Consider the following 23,950-nt stretch of genomic DNA (forward strand, 5'->3'; position numbering starts at 1 on the left):
AAAAAATCAGTTGGTCATATTTTAACAGGGAAGACATTTATAAAGAAAGGGAGGGTCAGGTCATGGAGTAAGAAAACATAAGCCAAAAGAAAGACAGACCTGAGTTCAAATCCCAGTGACCAGTTGACTCACTTGGGAACCTTGGCCATGTTATGAAAGTTCTGGCTTCAATTTTCTGTTGGGTAAAAATGAAAATAAGAGCCTTTAACTTTTCAGAGCTGTTGTGGAGATTAAAATACATTAATTCCTAACTAGATTCTAAACTCTTTGGAATCAGAAACCTGGTGTGGTCCATCTGTATTTTTTCTTTTTCTTAATATTTATTTATTTTTGGCTGCATTGGTCTTAGTAGCAGCAGGATCTTCCTCTGTGGTGTGTGGGCTTCTCTCTCGTTGGGGCTTGCAGGCTCCAGAGCACACGGGCTCAGTAGTTGGGACACACAGTCTTTGTTGCCCCGTGGCGTGTGGGATCTTAATTCCAGGGTCAGGGATCCATCCTGTGTCCCCTGAGTTGGCAGGTGGATTCTTTGCCACTGGAAGTCCCCTGTCGAGCTCTACTTCTATACTGGTCTGAATTGGTGCCATTTGCTCATTTTGACTTCAGATGGGCTTCTTAACCTTTCTGAGCCTTAATTTTCCATTTGCAAAGGGAATAAAACAGTAAAATTGATAGAACTCTATACCCTAGCTAAAATGTATAAATTCCTGTCACAGAATCATTAAACTAGACTGCACATGGGCTCTTTATCCAATATTATTTTGTGAGTAGATATGTAGGCTTTCTGCAGGTATTAGCTGAATGCTAGACTTGGCTCATTTTAGGGTAACTACAGTTTGGGTGAAGTGGAAAGTTGGACAGTTCTGGAAAAGGCCTACAGGAATGATGGGAAAATCTCTCCCTGATGATCTGATTTTGGTCATGCAAAAGTGCAAAAATTTCTCATTCACTCTCCCACCCTACTCTTCTCCTACCTTCACAAATGCTTTCTAAAAATCACTTTGAGAACAGGAGGCTGTGTTTAATTTTGCACAAACTTGAAGCTGTGGCTGGAGGGAGCAGGGCTCTGGGTTTGGGTCACTTTGGTAACACTTCCCACATGACTTTATCAATGGGTGGGCCACGAAAACTTATCCCATGTTTTTTTACACCCCACCCCCAAACCGCCCAACCTGCCCAACTGTTAGTTTTTCAAAGCCCAAGAACTTTCAAAGGCTGAACCCAACACAGGGGCTTTTCTTCATGCTTTGATTTTCTGCCCATTAAGTGTTTGTCAGTGAGTTCGTATTTCACCTCCCCTGCAGCCTACACATCCCAAGAGGTCCCTGGAGGTTTAGGAAGTTAATTGATCCTTGATTAAAAGAAGGAGAAATGCTTGAGTCTGAGGTCTTAGAATCACCAGATGGGGTGTGTGTGTGTGTGTGTGTGTGTGTGTTCACTTACATTTTCGTTTTTCTTTGCAAAAAGCTTATAATGTACCTTTCAGTATAGATAAATTTAATTCCAGGATATTGGCCTCAGAGTTTTAATAATATTAGACACTAATGTGTGTAGTACACGGTAAATGTTCAGGGAACAGGAGCCAGTGCTGTTGCCTTGACTGTTCCAAACAAAGCACTTTCTTTCTTCAAAGATCATGAGATTTGCTGAGCTTCAATTAATTATTAATACTCATAGGTGCTTCCTTCTATTTTAAGTGACTCATTTACTTTAGAATGTGCCCAGGAGTCAGAGCATTTGATCCCATCCACCTCCACAGCTTTTCTGACCCAGTGACTCTGGTAAGTCACTTTAATCCTTTTGAACCTTAGGGTGACTTAATGTGTTAACGTTTATGACTGCTTCTCCTATTGGCCTTTGGGCCACTGGAAGGCTGGGGCTCCACCTCAGTAGTTCCATCAGTGCTGAGAACAGAACAGGCCACAGGTTTGCCTGACTTGCCAGTTTATGTGGGGGTCTTCTGTACCTTGGGTATCTCTCCCACCTCTGTGGCCAGATTTAGAATGGTATTTTCATCATAGCAGTGAGCCTCATTTTGTCGATAGCCTATTGTGGTCCCTGTGCTCCGTGCTCAGTTGCTTAGTTGTATCTGACTCTTTGTGACCCCATGGACTGTAGCCCTCCCAGGCCCCTCTGTCCATGGCGTGGGATTTTCCAGGCAAGAATACTGGCTTGGGTTACCATTTCCTCCTCCAGAGGATTTTTCCTGACCTAGGGATGGAGCCTGTGTCTCTTGAGTCTTCTGCATTGGTAGACAGATTCTTTACCACTAGTGCCACCTAGGAAGCCCTACTGCAATCCCTAAGCTACACTGTTTCTATGAGTGTATTTAGGACTCCAGGGAGAAGGAAATGGAAACCCACTCCAGTATTCTTGCCCAGAGAATTCCATGGATGAAGGAGCCTGGTGGGCTGCTGTCCATGGGGTCGCACAGAGTTGGACATGACTGAAGCGGCTTAGCATGCATGCCTGCATTGCTGCTGCTGCTGCTAAGTCGCTTCAGTCGTGTCCGACTCTGTGTGACCCCATAGACGGCAGCCCACTAGGCTCCTCTGTCCTCAGGATTCTCCAGGCAAGAACACTGGAGTGGGGTGCCATTTCCCTCTCCAAGGCATGAAAGTGAAAAGTGAAAGTGAAGTCGCTCAGTCGTGCCCGACTCCTATCGACCCCATGGATTGCAGCCCACCAGGCTCTTCCATCCATGGGATTTTCCAGGCAAGAGTACTGGAGTGGGGTGCCATTGCCTTCTCCTATGCCTGCATTAGGATCCCAGAAACCTACTCACATGAGTGTCAGATTAAACCTCCCCTCTGGACCATCTTTAGTGTCCCCTGTAGAGTGCTCTTTTGTGCATTCATTGTACTTTCTACATCTGTCGGTCCTCACACTGTAAAAATATTTTAGTGCACTTGTTTTCTTGACTTTTTTACAACACCATGAGCTTCTTGAGGCCAGGTACTTTGATGTACTGTCACCTCAATTTCCAGTACCTATCACTAGGAATTTTCTTGAAATGAAACAGTCAGGAAATATAGTGATTGGTAATAAAGATAGTGCCAACATTGGAAATGGAAATCCTGCTTTGGATTAGAATGGCCTCATCTCTGTGTCCTGGAGAGGCAAGGCATTATGTCACTTGAGGACTGGCTGCCCCATTGAGGGAGACATATTTATGCTTTTCCCATCAACCGAAGGGAATCTGAGGTTATTCTTTTCCTGGAGCCAAGTCAAGACTCGACTGGCATCACCCCCAATCATGCCACAAGTCTGTAGGGGAGACAGAAAAGGCCATTGGGTTTTCTCAATGCTTTCTCCATGCCTTTCAAGAAAATAAAATGAACCATATTCAGATCCAACTTCTTGTCTGCTTGTGGTCATCATCCATATTATTGGAACCGGAAACCCTCCCCAAGCCTTGGACTAGGAAGGAAGGAAGAGGGCTTGGATGGCTCCCAGGCTGAGTGCAGAAGAACTGACTAGACAGATTTTCTTTCCTAACCTTCTCTGTGGGACTTTCCCTTCCTTCTTCCTTACAGAATTTTTGAGTGTCCACAATGTGCACCAGACTCTGTGCTGACCCTTCCCCATGCTCTTGCCTGTTTTTTTCCAACTAAAACAACTCCCTGTACTGATTTCATTCCATGATCTATATCTTCCCCTACTTGACTATAAGCTTCCTGAGGGCAGGACTTATGTCATTTCTGTATTCCTTGTACTTCATAGGCATATTTGAGACTCAATAAATATTTGTTGAATGAATGAGTGAATACATTAATGTATTATACCATCCCATCAATCTCAAAGCAAGTCTCTATTTTTCCCATTGAGCAGATGAGAAGAGGGTCGTGAGATGGGAAGTAACTTGCTCAAGTAGGGGCGAGCAGAGTTGAAATCATTAACCGAGTTCAGTCTGACTCCACAGCTCCTTTATATGTGTTTTATTGTCCTTAGAAACATATGTTTTACAGGCCTATCATGTGAACACTATTAAAAATAGAAGCTGGAGGCCTAAGAGCGGAGCACAAATGTAAGGAACTGGGGATCTGTTCCCTTCCTGAGTTTATTAGCAACGCTTTGGCTCCTCGGCACCACAGAGGCTGCGGCCGGGCTCAGATGCGAAGCTAACAGGGCTGATCACGATGTGTGGAACTTTAAAAGCGGACTATTAATATCATACTGCTGGCTTCGCAGCTCCTTTTCATAGCCAACTTGGCCACATTTCAAAGTGTTTAGGCAGTGGAATGAAGATGGCTCCGGCCCACAGGATATCTTCTGTCTCCTAGCCCCCAACCCAAGAGGACCAGCTAACTGCACTTGCCACCACTAAGCCAGAACATGCATTCACTGTCTCCCCTTCCTGCTCCTTTTCTCCGTCCTTGCAGAGACAGAATTTCAAGAGCTGCTGGTGATTGCCTTCCAGGGCCCCTCTGTGTTTACTTTCTGAAGGTCAGGCACAATGCTGTGGTGTGTGGCTGGGCTTTCTTTTCAAAGCACCAGTATGAATTTGATAAAGTAAATTGTTGTTCTAGCAGGAAGCAGTTAGGGGTCACAAAATAAATAGCCGTAGAATTCAAATAAATCCAAAGAATAAAACCAAATAAATCCATGTGTGTATGCACAGTGATACATAAATACACTTTTTAGAAAGTGAGCATTTTTATCACTGCTGGCCTGGACTAAAGTCATTGAAAAACTGTGGAGTTCATGGTACATTTCTTTTTTTTTTTTTTTAAGGCAGTCTGGGCCTTTGAATAACATGATGTGAGCTTAATTCTTTTGGAAAAACATGAAAATGGAATCTTATCTTTTAAATGGCTGCTTATCACATTTTTTTCCCCCACTAATGAAATTCCTATATGGATGAAACCAATTTGTAAAGTTAAACTGGGGATTCGGGCACTTTGGAGGTGGACTAAGAGACTCTGAGTGAGCTAAACAGTCATTCTGAGCCTCTCTTTTCTCTACTGGGAGATGAGGGATAGCAGTGCTTATATGATTTTAAAATGACCACTCAGGGTCATTAGAGGGCTCAATGCAAAAATGGATGCAAAGTGTCTTCTACATTGTTGGCGCACATCAGCAGTGGCTATTATCATTGGCCAGATATTTTTCACGGTCTTCCTTAGTCTTGACATTCAGTAGCTCACCTTTCACTTCTATTTTACCTTTTCCTCATCTTGGTGAGGTGGCAATGGGGCTTGGTGTTGAACTTGGAGGTAGGGGAGGAAGTGTCTTTCAAGCTTAAGAGGAGAGCACGAACCAAGACAGAGGTCCTGTGTCATTTGGTTGGAGTGTGTGTCAAGGAGGTTCGGGTTGTGGGAACTCCAGAGGTTGGACTTAGGGACGTCATCTTGTCCTGTGTGGTGGGGAACCATTGACAAACCTTGAGCGTGGCCATGACATGCTCATGCCCAGGAAGTAAACAGGTGGATATATGTAAGAGGCACAGAAGGCCAGGAGACCAATTTGGAGGCTGCTGCCTGGTCCAAGCAGAAGAGATTGTGGGCCTTCACTTTTTGCTTCAGGCTTATAAGGGCCTTTCCTGGCAGGTGATGAAATCTATTTTCCATGACCTTTAAGAAAATGGCATCTGAACTGGACGCTGATAAACTCGCAGCAGCTGCGAGAGTGCCTCGCGGTGCTCCTGATGCCCTTGGGCTCCGCTCCAGGTCTGCAGGCAGCAGGGCCCAGCTCAGCTCTGTTCAGTCTTGTCAATGTCTTGTTGAACAGTGAAAGAAAAGAATTGGAAATGCTGTTCGCTGAGTAGCTTCTGTGTGCCAGCACTCTGCTAGGAGTTTTGAATGCTTTGATCCCCTTTAGGCATTAGTACAACTCATTTGTGAGGAAACTAAGGCTCAGGAAGATGGAGAAGGAAGCAGAAGCCTCATTGCTAGGAAGTGGTGGATCTGGGGGTTCAAATTCAGATTATCTTACTCCAGGGTTTTCAGAATTCCATGCCTGAGTGCCTTGAGGTGAGCTTTTCAAAAGGGAAATGGTTGGCTTAAGAGAGGAAGGCACTTGGAGGCATCATGAGACCTCATTAGATTTGGAACTTTGTTAGTGATAGTTACAAATCGTGCTTTGACTTTAGCAGGATGATGTAGAATAGTGGAAAAGCTCCTGCCTGGTGCTTGCACTGTCTCCCTCTGTGCTCTTGGTCAAGACAAGAGGCTCATGCTACATCTCTTAGTCATGAGTGAAGGCAGAAAGGGGGTGCATGTGGAGAAGGCTTTGTTGTTGTTTCGTCACTTAGTCAGTCTTGTCTGACTTTTGCGACCCATGGACTGTAGCCCGCCAGGCTTCTCTATCTATGGGATTTCCCACGCAAGAATCCTGGAGTGGGTTGCCATTTCCTTCTCCAGGGGATCGTTCCAACCCAGGGATGGAATCCTGTCTCTCCTGCACTATAGTCGGATTCTTTACCACTGAGCCACCTGGGAAGCCCCAGAGAAGGCTGTGCTGCTGCTGCTGCTGCTGCTAAGTCGCTTCAGTCGTGTCCGACTCTGTATGACCCCATAGACGGCAGCCCACCAGGCTATGCCGTCCCTGGGATTCTCCAGGCAAGAACACTGGAGTGGGTTGCCATTTCCTTCTCCAATGCATGAAAGGGAAAAGTGAAAGTGAAGTCGCTCTGTCGTGTCCGACTCTTCGCGACCCCATGGACTGCAGCCCATCAGGCTCCTCCGTCCATGGGATTTTCCAGGCAAGAGTACTGGAGTGGGGTGCCATGGGTCACTACAAAGGCAAGGAATCGACGTCACTATCGATGCTGCTGTCTGGGGTGGTGTTTGCTTCTTCTTTGGCCCCTTTGCACTGATGTTTTCCCTGTTTCGTTTTCTCCCCTGTACATGGTGATGATGGTTCCATCTTGACCAGCCGGCCTGCCTTTCATCATCATCGAGACGAGCACCATCAAGCCTTACCACCGGGGCTTTTACTGCAACGACGAGAGCATCAAGTATCCACAGAAAACTGGGGAGACAATCAATGACGCTGTGCTCACTGCTGTGGGGATTGTTATTGCCATCCTCGCGGTAAGTGCCCAGACTTCGATGGGCAACCTGTCTGATTCCCTGGCAGCACATCATGGTCTATCTGATATAGCAGAGGTTTAGAAGATCAAGTAGAATTTCACTTGATTAACACTATTTCATGCAGTTACTACTATTACTAAAAGTATTGGGTTGGCCAAAAAGTTCATTTGGGATATTCAAAACCCAAAAGAGATTTTTGTCCAACTTAATATTTTAAAATAAAAAAATACATATACACTGTAAATATTATAAAAGTATGCTAAGCAACCTTCTAAAATACTTTGCATACATTGTCTCTACAATAGTCAAAGTGTAGATATTATCCTTATCTTTCTTCTACAAATTAAGAAACGGAGGTCCGCAGAGTAAAAATAATTTGCCTAAGGTCACTTGGTTCATGAATGATAGAGTTGGGGTTTAGACCTAGTTGTCTTCCTTATCCCAGGCTTCCCAGGCGGTGCTAGTGGTAAAGAACCCGGCTGCCAATGCAGAAGATATAAGAGATGAGGGTTTGATCCCTGAGTCAGGAAGATCCTCTGGAGGAGGTCACGACAACCCACTCCAGTATTCTTGCCTGGAGAATCTCACGGACCAAGAGACACAAGGCTACAGTCCGTGAACTCACGAAGAGTTGGACACGACTGAGTGACTGAGCATGCGTGCACGTCCCTTACTCCAGAGTCTGAGCTCTGAGCCGCCATGTTGTAAATCTGAGCCCCAGAGGACAGGAGAAATGCCTTACTGAATATCTTGGGCATTTTCTATATTTTTTTCCACACGATTGTGCTGCTGCTCTGACAGTGATAATGCCGCTGGCATGATCTGGCCTATTGTTTAATTCTCTCACCTGGTAAATGAGACTTGCAGTCCAAAGACCTAGATTCTAGACCTGGCCCTCCACTGCCAAGCTTGTACATATTTAAAACCAAGGGTGACCATCTTGCTTCAAAGCTTTGCAGTGAGGAATAAAAGAGATCATGAATACTGAAGTACTTGATAAACTCTTAATTGCTGACCAGGTCGCTCATACCCAGGGGTAAAGTCTAGACTTATATCCAGATCTTCCCTTAGAGGATGAAGCCCTCACTGCAGGTGCAAAAATGTGCTACCAGCTTGACAAGGTCCAGAATTATTTTGAGCAATGGTAGCCATGTGGGAATTGGGGTGTCGTCTATCTGGGCTGTACTTAGATCACAGCTTTGTTTTAGATGTGTCCATTTAGAGCAGGGGAGGGGACGAGTGAGGGAATCCAGTCTTATAATTTGTAGTTCATACATTTTCACAGACATCCATTCCACATATCTGCTATTTTCAGTTTTTTCTTTGTCCTTGAACCCCAGCAACATGGGCAAAGGGCTAAGTATCACGTTCACCAAGATAAAAAATTCTCTCTTCTAGATTCTAAGTCATCTTTGTGTTCATCCAATCATGGAAGCTTATCTTTGGCCTATATTAGCAAGCCAAGAAGGGAGAAAGTTAATGGACTTCTCCAGGCCAGAATACCGGAGTGGGTAGCCTTTCCCTTCTCCAGGGGATCTTCCCAACCCAGTTCTCTCACCTTGCAAGCAGATTCTTTACCAGCTGAGTCACCAGGAAAGCCCAAGAGTATTGGAGTGGGTAGCCTATCCCTTCTCCGGCAGATCTTCCTGACCCAGGAATTGAACCAGAGTCTCCTGCATTGCAGGTGGATTCTTTACCCTCTGAGCCACCAGGGAAGCCCAATATTAAGAACACTGCAACATTGCATGTAAAATAGGGGCTTAGTGTTCCCATCATTCAAATGGAAAAGCAGAAGCTCAGAGGAGTTCAGTGATATCTCAAAGTCAAAAGCAAGTAAAAATTGGGGTTCAAGCCTAAACCTGGTTTATTCCAAAGCCCTCTGTCCATGTTGCTGACTTGATTGTGGACAGGTGGTTGGCTGTCCTATTCAAGTGCTCGGTGGGATAGGCGGTTAGCTACTCTTGCCTTCTCTGCATCAAATATGAACAGCTGATGGTCCACGGAGTGCACTCCATGAAGTTTTTCTTTTGACTTCCCCACTCTGGGGGTGGGTTATAAACTTTGAGACCCCTCTTTGTTTTTTAATAACATCGTAAACCAGGCACACAATCAACAGTTTGACATTGGGGAGGGGGCAGGGAGGCAAGTAGAATTCTTTCCAACCTTTAAAAGAAAAACAGTCCATTTGCAAGCGTGGTAAAGGTGGACAAGGAGCTTTGTGTTCAGAGGCTGAGAAATACAAAATCTAATTTTACTCTCTGCTCCAGAGTTACAGTTGGGGTTGAGTTCTTTAGGAAGAATGGCTTTGCCTAGAAAAAACGTTTGTAATGGAAGGTGAATACTTAACACGGTATCTGGCGCTCAGGTTTGAACAGGTGTTTTGACACTTGGACGCTCAGTTAAATTGAATCCTTTTAGAAGCTGGCTCTAACTCGGGAGCTGTTGAGGTAAGAATATCACATTCACAGGGATGGTCTGTGGTCTCTGCTCTCTTTACGTGCAGTTATTAGTGGCCTGCCTAGTGGGCTGCTCCTGGGCACGGCACCAGGGAGAGAGACCTGGGGCCCCCTGAAGTATGTGAATTAGGTAAATCCCTGGGCTGCCCTGGTGGCTCAGTCAGTAAAGAACCTGCCTACAATGCAGGAGACCCCGGTTCCATCCCTGGGTCAGGAAGAACCCCAGAGAAGGAAATGGCTACCCACTCCAGTATTCTTGCTTGAGAAATTTCCATGGACAGAGAAGCCTGTTGAACTACATACAGTCCATGGGGTCACAAGAGTTGGACGTGATTTAGCAACTAAACCACTGCCACCTGGGTTTTCTAGGCCTCATTTTCCTCATCTGTAAAATGAGAGTACTGTTTGATTTCTCACCTGGGGGGGGGGACATCCTTAGCTGCAGTGGGCTAGGAGGATCCAGGGTGCTCATGTCGCTTTTTCTGGGTCCTCGCTTCTTCCTTCCTCACTAAGAAAAACCTGCTTTGAAGAGCTTGGTTGTGGCTGGCTTCTCTCCTTGTGTCATGTGGAAGTTTTAATTAAAATGCTCCCTGACCTCCCAGATTCCCCTGAAAGAGTCATGCACTGGGCCTTGGCTGTGGGGTGGGATGTTATGGGATGGGCTTCGAGGACATTTCCCCCACCCTCACAGTGCCAGCAGCATAGGTCTGGATGGTGCTTCCCTTTGGTTCTGAGAAAGCTGTCCTTTGTCAGGTGCTACTGTTATGTCCTGGAAACCTGGGGCCGTATTCAAGCCTTTTGCACCCTCCCAACACACACACACACGCACACACGCACACAGAGTTTTCCGGTGTCTCAGTTTCACATGGGGTTAAAAGTGTGGGCTCTGGTTTACCTCCAAGCTCCTCTGCTATGGGACGTGTAGAAAATTAGTCAGCCTCCTTGCTCTCATCTATGAAATGGAGATACTATGTCTACTTATGAAGGTTTTCAGAAATAAATGAGCTAATACGTGGAAAGCAACTCAGTGCCTGACACAGGCAGTATATTCAGCAAGCGTTCACTGTTTTTATTGTGAGTAAACAGCATCAAAAAATGAAGAAGTAAAAAAACTAATGCTGAAGTGACTTAGTCAAGACCTTTTACTTGGCAGAAGTAGAATTAGGAAAGGCCCTCCAGCCTTTGGATTCATCACATCTCCCGCTCTTCCCCTGTAGTTTACTCATGAGAACTCAGGTCTCTTGACTCTCGTGCCAATACTCTTTGCAAAAAAACTTTAGCCTCCTGATCCAGCTGCCCCTGCATTTCAGCTGGAGGCGTGAGATGTGGGCTCCTAATGAGGTATGCTCACCCGCTTACCTGTCATTAAGAACCAGAGTAATCATGAACAAGAGGAAAAGCAAAGACCTCGGAGGAAAAGTGAATAATTTCCATTAATACATATGGTCAATTCTGGAAAAGCTATACAACTTGAATTCAACAACAACAACCCTCTCTCCCGTTGTGACTGGCCAGAGAGCCTGGCTGGCTCCATGCAGAATCTGCTTCTGATCAGAGGGCGTGAATGACAGTCAGGGAGGGTGAAGGGGGACCCGGAGCTGGAAATCTAATCAGCCTGCTACTTGCTGCCCTGGCCTCCTCCCGCCAAATGTCAGGTTTGTTTAAAACAACAAGAGAAGCCTTGACTGATCTGGGTGCCCCTGCTCCAGTCTGAACAGTCCCCACAACAAAGGAATGGCACACCAGTGGGGTTTCAAGATGCAAATTTCAGAAGTTATAGACAAAGCAGACACCTTTCTATGGCAGGAGACGTGGAAAAATCGGGTCATTTTGACCTCTTTTTCAGATGTATCTTAGATTTTGAAATTATAGCATAATAGGAATTCCTTCCAAATCCACAAGGCAGTGGTTCCTATCCCTGCCTCCTAAGGGTTTAATGACTCTAGCAGCAGTGAGATTAGGAGTAAAAACAGTAAATATCATCTTTTATCTAGCCTTCTCTCCAATTGCCTTGCACCATGCTGTGCAAAGAATTATGTGCAAAGATTTTAATATGGAAAAAATGCTTAGTATTCCTTTTAAATAAACATGGGCTCAAGTGCTTGCTTTGGTCAGACCCTGAAAGGGGTTTAATAAAGATTCTTAATATCTGGGAGTTGAAGTTTGGTGAGTCATGAGTGAATCCACTTCTCCCTCTGGCCATAAAAATGCTCCTTTTCCTCACATCCCATCCATTTTGAACCTCTGTTATGACATTCCTAACTAGAGAAAAAGCTCAGATTTTGGCTTTGATTGAGGTTCGTGGCCTAAAACTTCTGAGCTTCTTCATTCTGTGACGTGTCCTTCAACTTCTGTCAAGGCATTGACCCCTGTGGAAAAGAACTATACCTACGTTTACTGTAAATTGGTGACAATAGTTCACCAACTGCATAGGCTAGTTCTGGGAGTCAAATCAACTGACGTTATATGTGTCATCAGTGAGAAGTGGCCTTTTCATCTCTATAGTGTTGTACAGTTTACAAAGTGCCCTTCATGTGCACATTCTCTTGTCTGCACTTAGTAGTGATTCTATGATTCTCAGGGGTGGATTGGTATGGCTAAGGGAACTGGAGATGAAGAAATGAAGTGACTTTCCCGTAATTAGTGAGTGGCAGGGCCAGACCAGGAGTCCTCTGATTCTAGGGCAAGGCTTTTTGAAATGAGACCATTGCTGCCTTCTAAAGCCTGCTTCCCTTCCACAATTACTTATTAAGCCCACAGGGCATGGCAGGTGCTGGTGATCCAGGATTGAACCTTCGCCTAACAAGCTGTGTGTTGTCTCTTGTCACTAAACTGCCCGAAGCTGCCCCATCTCTAGCAGACAGATAGCACCTTCAATATATATCACCCTGCAATGTGATTTGTGTCCGTTTTTCATCTCCCTAGCTAGATAATAGGTTCTTGCAAGGCAGAGATCAGATCTTTCCCTCTTGCATGTGGTAGGTGCTTAAATAAACACCAAGCCAATGTCGCCTTCTCCATGAAGCATTCCTTGACTGCCTCCTCCCCCACCTTCCAAAGATCCCAGGGGTCCCTGGGCCCACCTCTGTCTTTGCAGTAACTGTATTGAACTAGCATGTCTGTTTACTTGACTATTCCTGGTGATTCTGCTAGAGTAGGGATTGGTCTGATTTTGATTTTATATTGCAGCATAAGGCACAAACTTGGGTACTCAATATATATGATTGTGAAAATCATAGAGGAGGCCGTACATTTCGAGCAGAAACCGACAAGCATTAGGTCAAAAGATGTTAGAGGACCTAGGCGAGCAGGGACACGTGTCCTGTTTGTCTCCCTAAAATCTGGATGATGGCCTCTGATGCACGTGGGAGCCTGCTCTGTACCACATGCACATTTCTGGCTGGAGAGACAAGAAGAAGAACTTATACCTCCAAAACTTGTTTATTCAGGATCAGGCTTCGGTTTGCCCACATCTGGACTTCATTACTTCCTCCCCACCCCCATCTCCTTTTATCTGAGAGAGCACTGCCAAGAAAACAAGGTTCCCCAAGACCGCCTCCTCATTAAAGGTTAGTCGAGTCTTCAACTCTGAAAAAAAATGTGAAGTCAGGCTGGCCGAGCGGTGCCTTGGTGGGAGACCCAGTTCCCCCAGTTTACAATCCACTATATCTGTGCAATTACCAAGACCACCAACAGAGAATGATCATGTTAATCCTTCAACTGTGTCATCCCTGATCAGAGGGCTACAGAGTTCTTCAGACCTCCTTTCTGCCTGAGGGGGTGGTGGGGGGAGGGGCCCTATTTGCCATGTAACAAACACAGGCACTGAGATTAGGATTTAGGTCCCTCCCGGCCTCCCCCCCACCCCACCCCCTCAACACACACACACACTGTAGCAATTTTTCCTTAGTTACTATCATTCTTAGGGATTCAGGACTATTTGGAAAATCTATCTAATACGCTACTGCTGCTAAGTTGCTTCAGTGATGTCCGACCCTGTGCGACCCCAGAGACCGCAGCCCACCAGGCTCCGCCGTCCCTGGGATTCTCCAGGCAAGAACACTGGAGTGGGGTGGCATTTCCTTCTCCAATGCATAAAAGTGAAAAGTGAAAGTGAAGTCGCTCAGTCGTGTCTGACTCTAGCGACCCCATGGACTGCAGCCCACCAGGTTCCTCTGTCGACAGGATTTTCCAGGCAAGAGTACTGGAGTGGGGTGCCATTGCCTTCTCCGATCTAATATGAGGGTGATGATATTCTCCACTTTAAGTGACAATTCTTAGGAGGCTGGGCAATCTGTTCATGTGAGTCAGTGTTAGGGGATGGGATAGAGGATTAGACACCATTGACCCACTATCTAGTGGGCTGGAAACTAATATGCCTTATCTTAAGTCCTCTTCAGCATCTGCAGGGGATAGGTATTATTGACCCCATTTTACTAATGAGGGAGGGTCCTAAGGTTTACAAGGGGACTGTGGCCAGTGTGAGGTCATTCTGCTTGGTGAACAGGGAGCAGGAATTGATACCCAGGTCTGTCTGGCTTCAAAACCCAGCACAGGAGCTGACATTGAAGACCCACTGTGTGCTTGGGGCTATGCAGAGTGCTCTGTATTTAGTGAGCTAGAAAATCTGTACTTTCTGGTTTTAAAGAGCTCTTTGTATGGAGGAGGACAAAACAGCTAGGCCCCTGGGCAGATGATTGCCCAAGACTGACAGTGTGGGATAGTGGGTTTTCCTTTTTTAAAAAACAAATTTTTTGTTTGTTTTAAAATAGATTTTAATTTAGTTCTTACTCTCTTTTTATTTTAATTATTTCTTTGTTTTTTGGCCTTGCTGTGCAGCATGTGGGATTTTAGTTCCCCGACCAGGGATTGAACCTGCAGTCCATGCATTGGACGTGCAAAGTCTTAACCACTGGACCACTGGGGAAGTGCCTGGGATAGTGTTGTGTAGGAAGAAGTAGTTGTTCAGAAAGTGAAAGCCTCTCTGAGTGAGACCTTCCTCAGAACATACAGGCAGCTTCTAGGCTTCCCTTTAGCCTAGAAGCTGAGATACAAGACACAGATACTGTCCTTGGCGCTTATGGAACAGGCCAAGTACATGACTGACTGCACCATTAGATCCTCCGGGAGACTAAAGAACTGGTCAGGCAGCTAGAAGATAGGGCAGAGAAGGAGAGTAAGCCCCAGAGAGGTGAGAGCTTCAAGGACAAAACAAGAGAAATGCTGTAAACTAGCAGTCCCCAACCTTTTTGGCACCAGGGGCGGGTTTTGTGGAAGTCAATTTTTCCACCCACCAGGGTGTCGGGGGGAGGGATAGTTTTGGGATGACTTGAGCACAGTACATTTATTTTGCACTTTATTTCTATTATTACATCAGCTCTACCTCCGATCATCAGGCATTAGATCCTAGAGGTTGGGGACTTCTGCTGTAGACGGTCTAAGGCAGAAATAAAGTACTGTGGGAGTTGATAGGAAGATCACTGAAGGTTGTTTTCATTGGTGAAGGCTTCATCATCATCATCATCATGCATGGAGCACTCCATTTAATTATCACAACAACCCTTGGGCTCTTGCTACTGCGATCAGATTATCTCCCTTTGTACACATAAGGAGTCTGAGAGTCATAGAGCTCAGCTGCCCAAGACTCTTGAGTAAAGGAGCCCTTTAACCTGATGCACTAGCTGGCATTGAGCTCTACTTTGAAGCAGAGGTGAGACTTTCATCAGAGATCCTGATGTTCCAGACAGGGGATGGCTTCACCGAGACTGAAACAATAGGGCCTTTTTAGGAAGTGTAAGCAGACGGACCTGTTCAGCTAGAGAAATAGAGTATAAGGGAGAAGACAAAGATAAGGTAGGAAGAGATGATTGCAAGATTGTGAAACTCCTTGAGTGCTGAGGAGTTTTCACTGTCATTAATAGGCTACAGATTGATGAAAGTATTTTCAGCTCACGTGGCCAACTTTTCAACCAAGGTTAAGGATGCGGTCTGAACTGCCATGGTGGTAATGCAAAGAGAAGAGAGAGAATAGGATGGATATGACATCCCACCTTGCAAACATGGGATGAACAGAATTGGATGACAATGGGGTAAAGGAGAGGGTGCTGTCTAAGATTTCCTGTCTTTGCAGTTCTGTGTTTGGTGGCATCTTGAGTAGGAATGGAGGCAAGAGAAGTGAGGTTTGGGGCAGAAGTTGGAATGAGTGTGACTTGGTCAGGTGGACGTGCTGATAATACTGGTTTGATAACTAGTTGGAAGATTTGGCAGAAGGTTGGAATAAGACTGATGGGGTAAAGGGTGAGCTGAAACTAGAGAGTGAAAGAAATGCCCTTTTGAAGGTCGTTTTCACAGGTGAAGTCACAGAGAAAAGGCAAGGATACAATCCTAAGAAGACTGACATTTATTAACAGCACCCAGAAGAGGAGCCACTGGAAAGAGAAAGGTGTTTGAGAAATAGGAAGAAAGGCACAGTGGTGATATTAAGGATGGTAGGAAATTCAAGGTCAAAGGAGCGAGAAGTGGGCAGTAGGCAATGCTATAGAGAGAACTCTTGCGTGGATAGGCAGAGCTGATCATCTAGGAGACTCATGCCTTTGAGTGCCTGACTAATGTCCATGGGATTCTCCAGGCAAGAATACTGGAGTGGGTTACCATTTCCTTCTCCAGGAGATCTTCCCAACCCAGGTCGAACCCAGGTCTCCCGCATTGCGGGTAGACACTTTACCATCTGAGCCACCAGGGAAGCTCTTGGAAAATAGACTGCTTCATCTTTCAAAATGCCTCCTTTGTAAAGCTTGAGGGCTTAGGGTGGCCACTGTTGATTTCAACCATAAATAGCTTCTGTGACCTCTCTCTCTGGCTTCTTTGCTGTCCATATTCTAGACCTACCCGTAAAGCCTAGAAACTCCACTGGTGGCCTTGGGACAGATTTGGGTCCCCATTGCCTTTCCTGATCTATGAGGCACTGATCTTCTACCAAGAGGTTAAAGACAACTGAGTGGGAGAAGAATGGGAGACTAAATTTCTCATCAGTTATTTCTAGTCACTGAAGATACTGCATTTCATTGTAGTAGATGGAGCAAAGCTCAAAGAAGATAGAGCAACACTTCTGTCTCCATCCTTAGAAGCAGGACTTCGATATGTTACATTTCCCTTTCCCTTACTGAGAAATCAAGTGAGAAAAATGATTCTTCCTTCATTAATCTCCATCATTCAGTGCTTGTTGAATAAATGAATCTCTTCTGGATTGAAAAAAGTTCATTAATTCACAGAGCTGGGATGTGAAGGGCGAGCTTGGTGCTCTGTGGCTGATGGGGATCTGGATGTTCAGGTGCCTGACAGGGTGACATCCTGCCACCTGCTAGGGCTTCTAAGAGAAAGCCAGCTAGATGCCATTGGGCAGAGCATGGAAGGCCCAGGCTGCAGCAAGTGCCCTGCCACTGTCCACTACCTTATCCCCAAGGGTGATGCAGTGGCCTCTCTGGCCTTCATCACACTCATTTACAAAGTGTGGAGAATAATTTAGCAATTCTTAGGGTGTTGTGAGAAGCAGGTAATGCAGTGGATAGGGGAAAGTTCTGTAAGTTGTTACAGACTATGCAGATATTCTCATTGAAGCAGATCAGAGTATTAGGGAAGTTTGTCCTTCGAATTTGGCAGCAGAAGATGAGTTCTCAGACTCTGTAAGAGGGATTGTTAGGACTCTGTGCAAAAGCCTTGCTTTTCTTGGGATAATCTATATAGTGGACTGTTATAAATAACACGAACAATGCAGTAGGGTAGCCCTTGCTGCCTGGAATTTAGACTTTCTTTCTGCTTTGTTCCCCTGAAAAAGACATCCTAGGTGAAATGGTCAAAACCCAACATCTCCATACTCATATTTTTCTGGTTCTACCCTGGAGAGGTGGTACTTCCAAATTCTTTAGTGTGATATGTTCTTTTCCAGGGATCTCTTAGAACTATTTTGGAAAAGATGTTTTATACAAGTATAGACATTTCCTGGAGCTATTGCACGTTCCATTTCAGATCATTGCAATAAAGCGAATATTACAATAAAGTGAGTCATGGGTTTTTGGTTTCCCAGGGCATGTAAAAGTTACGTTTACACTAAACTGTAATCTGTTAAGTGTGCAATTGCATTATGTCTAAGAAACAATGTTTATGCCTGAATTAAAAAATACTTTATTGCTAAAAAATGACCACTGATCATTGATTGTAACAAATATAATAACAATGAAAAATTAGAAATATTGAAAGTATTACAAATTTCAAAACATAGTACACATAGACATGAAGTGAGCAAATGCTGTCGGGGGTCGGGGGTGGGGGGGAATAAAAGCCAATAGACTTGCTTGATACAGGGTGGTCACAAACCTTCAATTTGTAAAGACCAGCAACCACAACAGTATCTGCAAAGTGCAATAAAATGGTATGCCTGTGTTAATTTTTTGTTTCTTTTTTTCCAAGGGAAGGAAAAAAAAAAAAAAAAAAACCATTATTGTTTGCAGAGCTTTTCCGCTAGGTGCCAGATATTTGATATATCATCTTCTTGATTCCCCTGGCAATCTTGCCAGGTAGATTTTAGTCCTTTTTAAATTTTTAATTTCTTTTTTTCCCTTAAAAATTTTTGTTTTATATTGGAGTATAGTTGATTAACAGTGTTGCGTTAGTTTCAGGTGTACCGAAAAGTGATCCAGTTATACATATACACATATCAGTTCTTTTTCAAACTCTTTTCTCATTTAGGTTATTACAGAATATTGAGCAGAATTCCTGTTGCTATACAGTAGGTCCTTTTTGGTTGTTTTAAATATAGCAGTGTGTACTTGTCAACATATTACTCTTATTTCATAGACAAGGAGACCTAAGCCCAGAGAGGTGAAGTCACTTCTCTAGGTTCATGGTAAGAGATGGGATATGCAGATCAAGATTTTTCTGGCTCCAAAAGTCAGTGCTTCTTTCATCACTGTGTAATCTCTCCTTTCCAAAATGTCTCTCCTAATGTTTTTCCAAATTTCCTCTCCAGAGCAGCTCAATATTTGTGAATATATGGGCAGTTGAGCTCTTGTATACCAGAAAAGACAGGAAGAGGAGCTGTCTTAAGAGTTGGAGCCAACTTCCCTCAAACTCAGCCATTCTCTGGCGAGGACTGATTGATCCCTTTCTGTCCCCTCATAGCTTAATTGCAATGCTTTCCCACTTTATTAGTTTCCAGATTTTGTGCCAAGTGCTTTAAAAGGCAGGTAGGGGAGAATTCTCCTCTGCTTGCCTGGCAGCCTGCCATCACCCCCAGAATCTGTTGCTTGCTGTTTCAGAAAGGGATCGACATTGAAGGCATTTCTCAGCTGAAATTTACATATCACAACTTTGCTGACTGAAGCAGAAATGAGGGCTCCAGGGGCCAGAGTGCGAGTGGGGACAGAGCCTTTGTAGGGGGAGGGGGTGGGAGGGAAGAGCTTATTTTATTACCCGGGAATAAAAACATTGCGAGTAATGAATAAAGTCCGAAAGCAGTAAATCTGGAACTCCAGAGTTAGGTGTGTAACGTGTCGGAGAACAATTTAAGCCTTCGTCTCTTCTGCAGAAGTGAGGTATTTGGGCAGCCCGAATTTCATTAAATGGTCTTTTAAGGGTTAGGATTACAAGAAGCCAAACCTGGCCAGTTCATAATGATGATTTATGGCTGTATTGTCGACTCCCCGACCCTTCTGTACAAGGGGATGGAGAAAATACATAATTTGTTGCTCATTAACTCCAAGATCTGTCAGGGCTGCCCCAGAAGCCATGTGGTCCTGGAGTCATATGTCTGCTAAATGGCTTCAGCCGGATCCTGTCCTTGAAAATACACAGTTGCTATTCTATAGTGGAAATTGTTTTTAATAACAGAAATAATAAAACGATCTTGATGTAGTCTTTTGTGGGTCTTTGAACTTGAGAGTTGGAATATCTGGGCTCTACTTTTAACTGTCAGCTTTCTAGCCTCAAATCCTTCAGATAAGTCACTATTTCTCAGTGCCTTAGTATTCCCACCAGTAAACTGGGTATATTGTCCTTACAGGTTGCAGATTAAATGCAACTGTAAGTTGCAAAAGAAATATAAAAGATTGCTAGTATTACTAGAGTTGTTATTGGGAATTTGAGGGGCCATCAGATGTTCTCTTTATATCATTATCTTCCTGTGAGAGGAGGAAGCATTTTACTTAGCAGCTTGCTATTTGCAAAACTGTGGCATTGAAAACTGAAGTTTCAGAATGAAGGATGTGAGAGCTAAAGATTGTCCTTGGGGTGTAACCAAACCCTTTCTCCCTGAGATGACTGAAGCAGAGAGGTGACTCCCCTGGGATTAATCAACCATAAAATGATGTAAGAGATGCTGATCTGCAGTGGGAACCCACGTGTTCTTTTTCAGTATCAAATTGGAATCACACCCAAGACATGCCCATTTAGAAACAGTTTCTTAATCTGTTTCAGTGGATGGTTCAAGGAACTCAGAAGTCATCCTAGGGCAGGAATTATGCATGGGGTCTTGATTCTGTTCTTGGCTTGTGTCATCTCACAAGTACGTTTCCTTTCCTGCTGCTTATTATCTTTGCTTTGATGAGAGGCTACTGGTGAAGGGAGCACAGGAAAGCTGGGAATAAATGTCACTGCAGTTATGAAGGAATTAATCACGGAGTCTAGTGCCTTCATTTTGCAAATGGAGAAGCTGACTTGTCCCAGATCACTCAGTGAGTAGGGACTCGAACTCTGGCCCCTTGACTCCTAGTTTAGTGCTTCTCCCCCCATGTCTAAAGTCAAGTGAGCATGATTTATAAAAAAAGAAGAAGAAGGAAGAGAGAACGTGATGGTGGTAATAAACATCTGGAACGTGTTAGCCCATAAGGTTACACAGGGTAAAAGTATAAACAGGTTCAAAAGGGGAATTAGACCATGAATGGTAGGAAAGAATGCTGGGTGGAGAGTTAGAACACCTGGGTCTAATCTTTAGATGTGAGTTAATTTGAACTTCAGTTTCTCCCATATATAATGGACCCTTTCATTTATGACTAGCTAGGCTTCTCAGATTTTAATCTCTGCAGCATGTTGTCAGAGGACTCTTGGTAATGTTTAGAGGACATTTCCAATTTTGCAATAAAAACAACCGTGTGGACCACCATCTTGCTCCTTCATTCACTGATTCATTCAGCTGATAGTCCTGCTGCTCTCCCAGAGAATGGCTAAGCCAGGATGCCAGACGGGGCTGGCCATTGACCATCTCTCTAAGGGAATCATATGATCTCGGAAATTCAATATGATCCAGGAAACCAAAGGGTGGCACTGAGAAATCACCAGCATTTATAAACACAGGATCACTGTATAAATGTTAGCAGCACTGGTAGCTGTTCTCACGACTGCACCTGCTTGCCCCTGGGCCCAGCTGGCATTTCATGGCCATCCTCCCCTCCAGACTTGGGAGCCCTGGACTTGGATCAGATGCCCAGCCTGGATGCCTTCCCCAGCTAAAAAAGAATGAGGGAAGACCATGAGAAGAGTGCCCGGATGTGTCAGTCTATTGCTTCCCTTGTGGCTGTGAACATGCTCTCTGTTCCCTGAAAGGGCAAGTGTGGCTCATCAGCCTTCCCTGTGAGGAAGTGTGAGAGGGACTTTGTGGTGAGGGATGAGTTGAACATCGTTGTCCCGGCACTGTGGTTGTGACCAGGAAGTGGCCAGGGCTGTGCGGTGGAGTTAAGTCAAGGACAGCAGGCTGAGGGGTGGTGTATCACCAGCACAGAACTTATCCTCAGCTGTGTAGGCATTTAAGGTGTCTACCTTACAGAGAGTCAGCTGACCCGCTTCCCTGCCCCAAGCCCCCACCATTCTTTACCTGCATGTAGAATCAGGCAGCTTCAGTTAGAGTGCTTTTCCTCTCTGAGTCTCAATCTATCTCCTGGTAGTTGAGGGGGTGTCATAAAGTATATAAAAAATAAATACTGACATGCTGTTCATAATCAATAGTTGCTGGCTCTTTTTTTTTTTTTCTTTTTAAAGAAGTTATGAATCTTCCTCCCCTAAACATTAAAGAGTAGACACAGTGGGATGGAGGAAGGATATGAAAACCCAGACTTGCTCACTGCCTTTCAGGATGGAGGAGACAATGCAGGCACCCTTGGGAATTCACAAACTCTGAAGGGCCTTGTGTAAAAGTTTCTTGGTTTGTAGGCCAGTACTCTTCTCATCACGCCCTACTTCTTAAGAGTAAAATGAAAGAATCCCTTTCTGTGACCCAGGGCATTTCCAGCACTTGCCACGTTTCTGACTACCTCTGTAGAGGCTCAAGTTATTTTAGACGGACACCAGGTAGGTGACAGAGCCTGGATTCAAACCCAAAACCAAGTCAGGGAGCATTCACCCTTTCCCAAAGAAACCTCAGCCAGGGCCCAGTGTGGTACAGGCGAAGGCCCTGTGTAGGGTTTGATCGTGGTTGGTGATTCGTGACCCCCAGTCCTAGAATCTGGAGATTTGCTCAGACCCTCTGACATCTTGCCATGCTGTGCTGAGTCGCTTCAGGTGTGTGCAACTCTGTTCTAGCCTATGGACTATAGCCCTGGCTCCTCTGTCCATGGGATTCTCCAGGTGAGGATACTGGAGTGGGCTGCCATTTTCTTCTCCAGGGGATCTTCCCAACCCAGGGATGGAACCCATGCCTCTTATGTCTCCTGCATTGGCAGTCTGGTTCTTTACCACTAGCGCCACCATGGCCACCCTTAATCATGATTTTGGTTCCTCAATAGCTAAGTCCTTATTTGTCTCTCTCTTTGGTAATGTGTGTGTGTGTGTGTGTGTGTATCAGTTTGGCCAAAAAGTTCATTCAGGTTTTTCCATAATGGAAAAACCCTGTTTGGCCAACCCAATACACACACACACACAGAGATATCTATATCTTAATATATATATTAATATATATTTTATATATTTACATATGACCATATTTGATTACATATATTTCTTCCTACAAAGGTCCTATATGACCATGTATGACTTTTTATATAAGGAAAAAATGACTGTGTTAGTATTTCAATCTTTTCTCCCATGCACATTGGTGTCTTATATACTTCTTGAATAGAAAATTGGGATTTTTCTAGATTATAACCTATAGCTATGTACTGAATATCTTCTTATGTCACTGAATATCCTTACAGCCTCACTTTTGTTGATGGATCCTGATGCCGCCTCACTTCCCTCTCCGTTGTCTTTCAGATCATCACAGGGGAATTCTACCGCATCTATTACCTGAAGGAGAAGTCCCGCTCGACGATTCAGAATCCCTACGTGGCAGCCCTCTACAAGCAGGTGGGCTGCTTCCTCTTCGGCTGCGCCATCAGCCAGTCCTTCACAGACATTGCCAAGGTCTCCATAGGGCGCCTGCGTCCTCACTTCTTGAATGTCTGCAACCCTGATTTCAGTCAAATCAACTGCTCCGTGGGCTATATTCAAAACTACAGATGCAGAGGCGAAGACAGCAAAGTCCAGGAAGCCAGGTGAGACTCCACCCCCGTGGCACTGGGTGCACGCCTTTGCTGCAGGCAGATCAGTGAGTACTTACTTAGTACCACGCTCAGTGCTGGGGCCCTGATTCAGATGGACGAATAAGGCAAAGTCCCCATTCCTAAGGAACTCATAGTCAAATAGCTGACAGATGGTAAAAACAATTACAGTGGAGCTTTGTAAGTCCATTCATTCATCTGTTTTTTCTTTCATTTATTTGTTCATTCACGGGTGCTTGCTATGTCCTGGGCAAGGTGTCCAAAGCACGACCACGGATGCAGCAATGAGCAAGTGCTACTCCGAGGGTCACAGTCCCGGGAGGGAAGACAGACAGACCAGCATGTAGTGGGGGTATGAATATGGCCCTTACACAGCCATCTCTTGCTCTTGCAGGAAGTCCTTCTTCTCTGGCCATGCCTCCTTCTCCATGTACACTATGCTGTATTTGGTGGTAAGTACTTTGTCTCTGATTCCAATGAAGTCCAACCCCAGCTTAAATCTCATCTGTACATACAGCCCTTGTAATGGTTAGGGGCAGACTTCACTGAGGAATCTTTGAAAAAGAGGTTGGCTAGAAGAATTAGTTTCTATTCTGAGCCCTGCCACTGCGTTAGCAGAAGTCATTTCACTTTCCAGATTTTTCCCGTTTTTCAAATAAAAATAATATTTACCATGGCTGCTTGATAAGGATTGAGCACCCATTTTGGAATGATTAAGTGATAAAGACACTTGTATAACATTTTGTGGTAACAAGCACCATTTTCTGAAAATCCATTAACTCAGTTGATCCTTCCAGGGACTTTGTTATAAGTAATATTATCTCTACTGTGGGAAAGGATCACTAAATAAGGTTCAGACAATTCCAGCAAAGTGCCAAAATTCACATAGACACCAGAACTATCGCTCAAGTCCATGCCTTCTGATCAAATTCCTCATAAT

At 44.7% G+C, this 23,950-nt stretch overlaps 1 protein-coding gene across 2 annotated transcripts in view; it reads left to right on the forward strand.

Annotated features, from left to right (window-relative positions):
- Positions 1-23,950, forward strand: part of PLPP3 (phospholipid phosphatase 3) — an 89,322-nt gene that overhangs the window by 38,095 nt on the left and 27,277 nt on the right. For both annotated transcript variants that reach the window (NM_001076473.2, XM_059884897.1), the window contains exons 2-4: positions 6,874-7,031; positions 22,724-23,004; positions 23,405-23,462. In NM_001076473.2, the coding sequence (NP_001069941.1) occupies positions 6,874-7,031; positions 22,724-23,004; positions 23,405-23,462 (497 nt within the window). The remainder of the gene's footprint in view (positions 1-6,873; positions 7,032-22,723; positions 23,005-23,404; positions 23,463-23,950) is intronic.

Source organism: Bos taurus, chromosome 3 (genome assembly GCF_002263795.3).
Source record: "Bos taurus isolate L1 Dominette 01449 registration number 42190680 breed Hereford chromosome 3, ARS-UCD2.0, whole genome shotgun sequence".
In the NCBI taxonomy this organism is placed as follows: Eukaryota; Metazoa; Chordata; class Mammalia; order Artiodactyla; family Bovidae; genus Bos; species Bos taurus.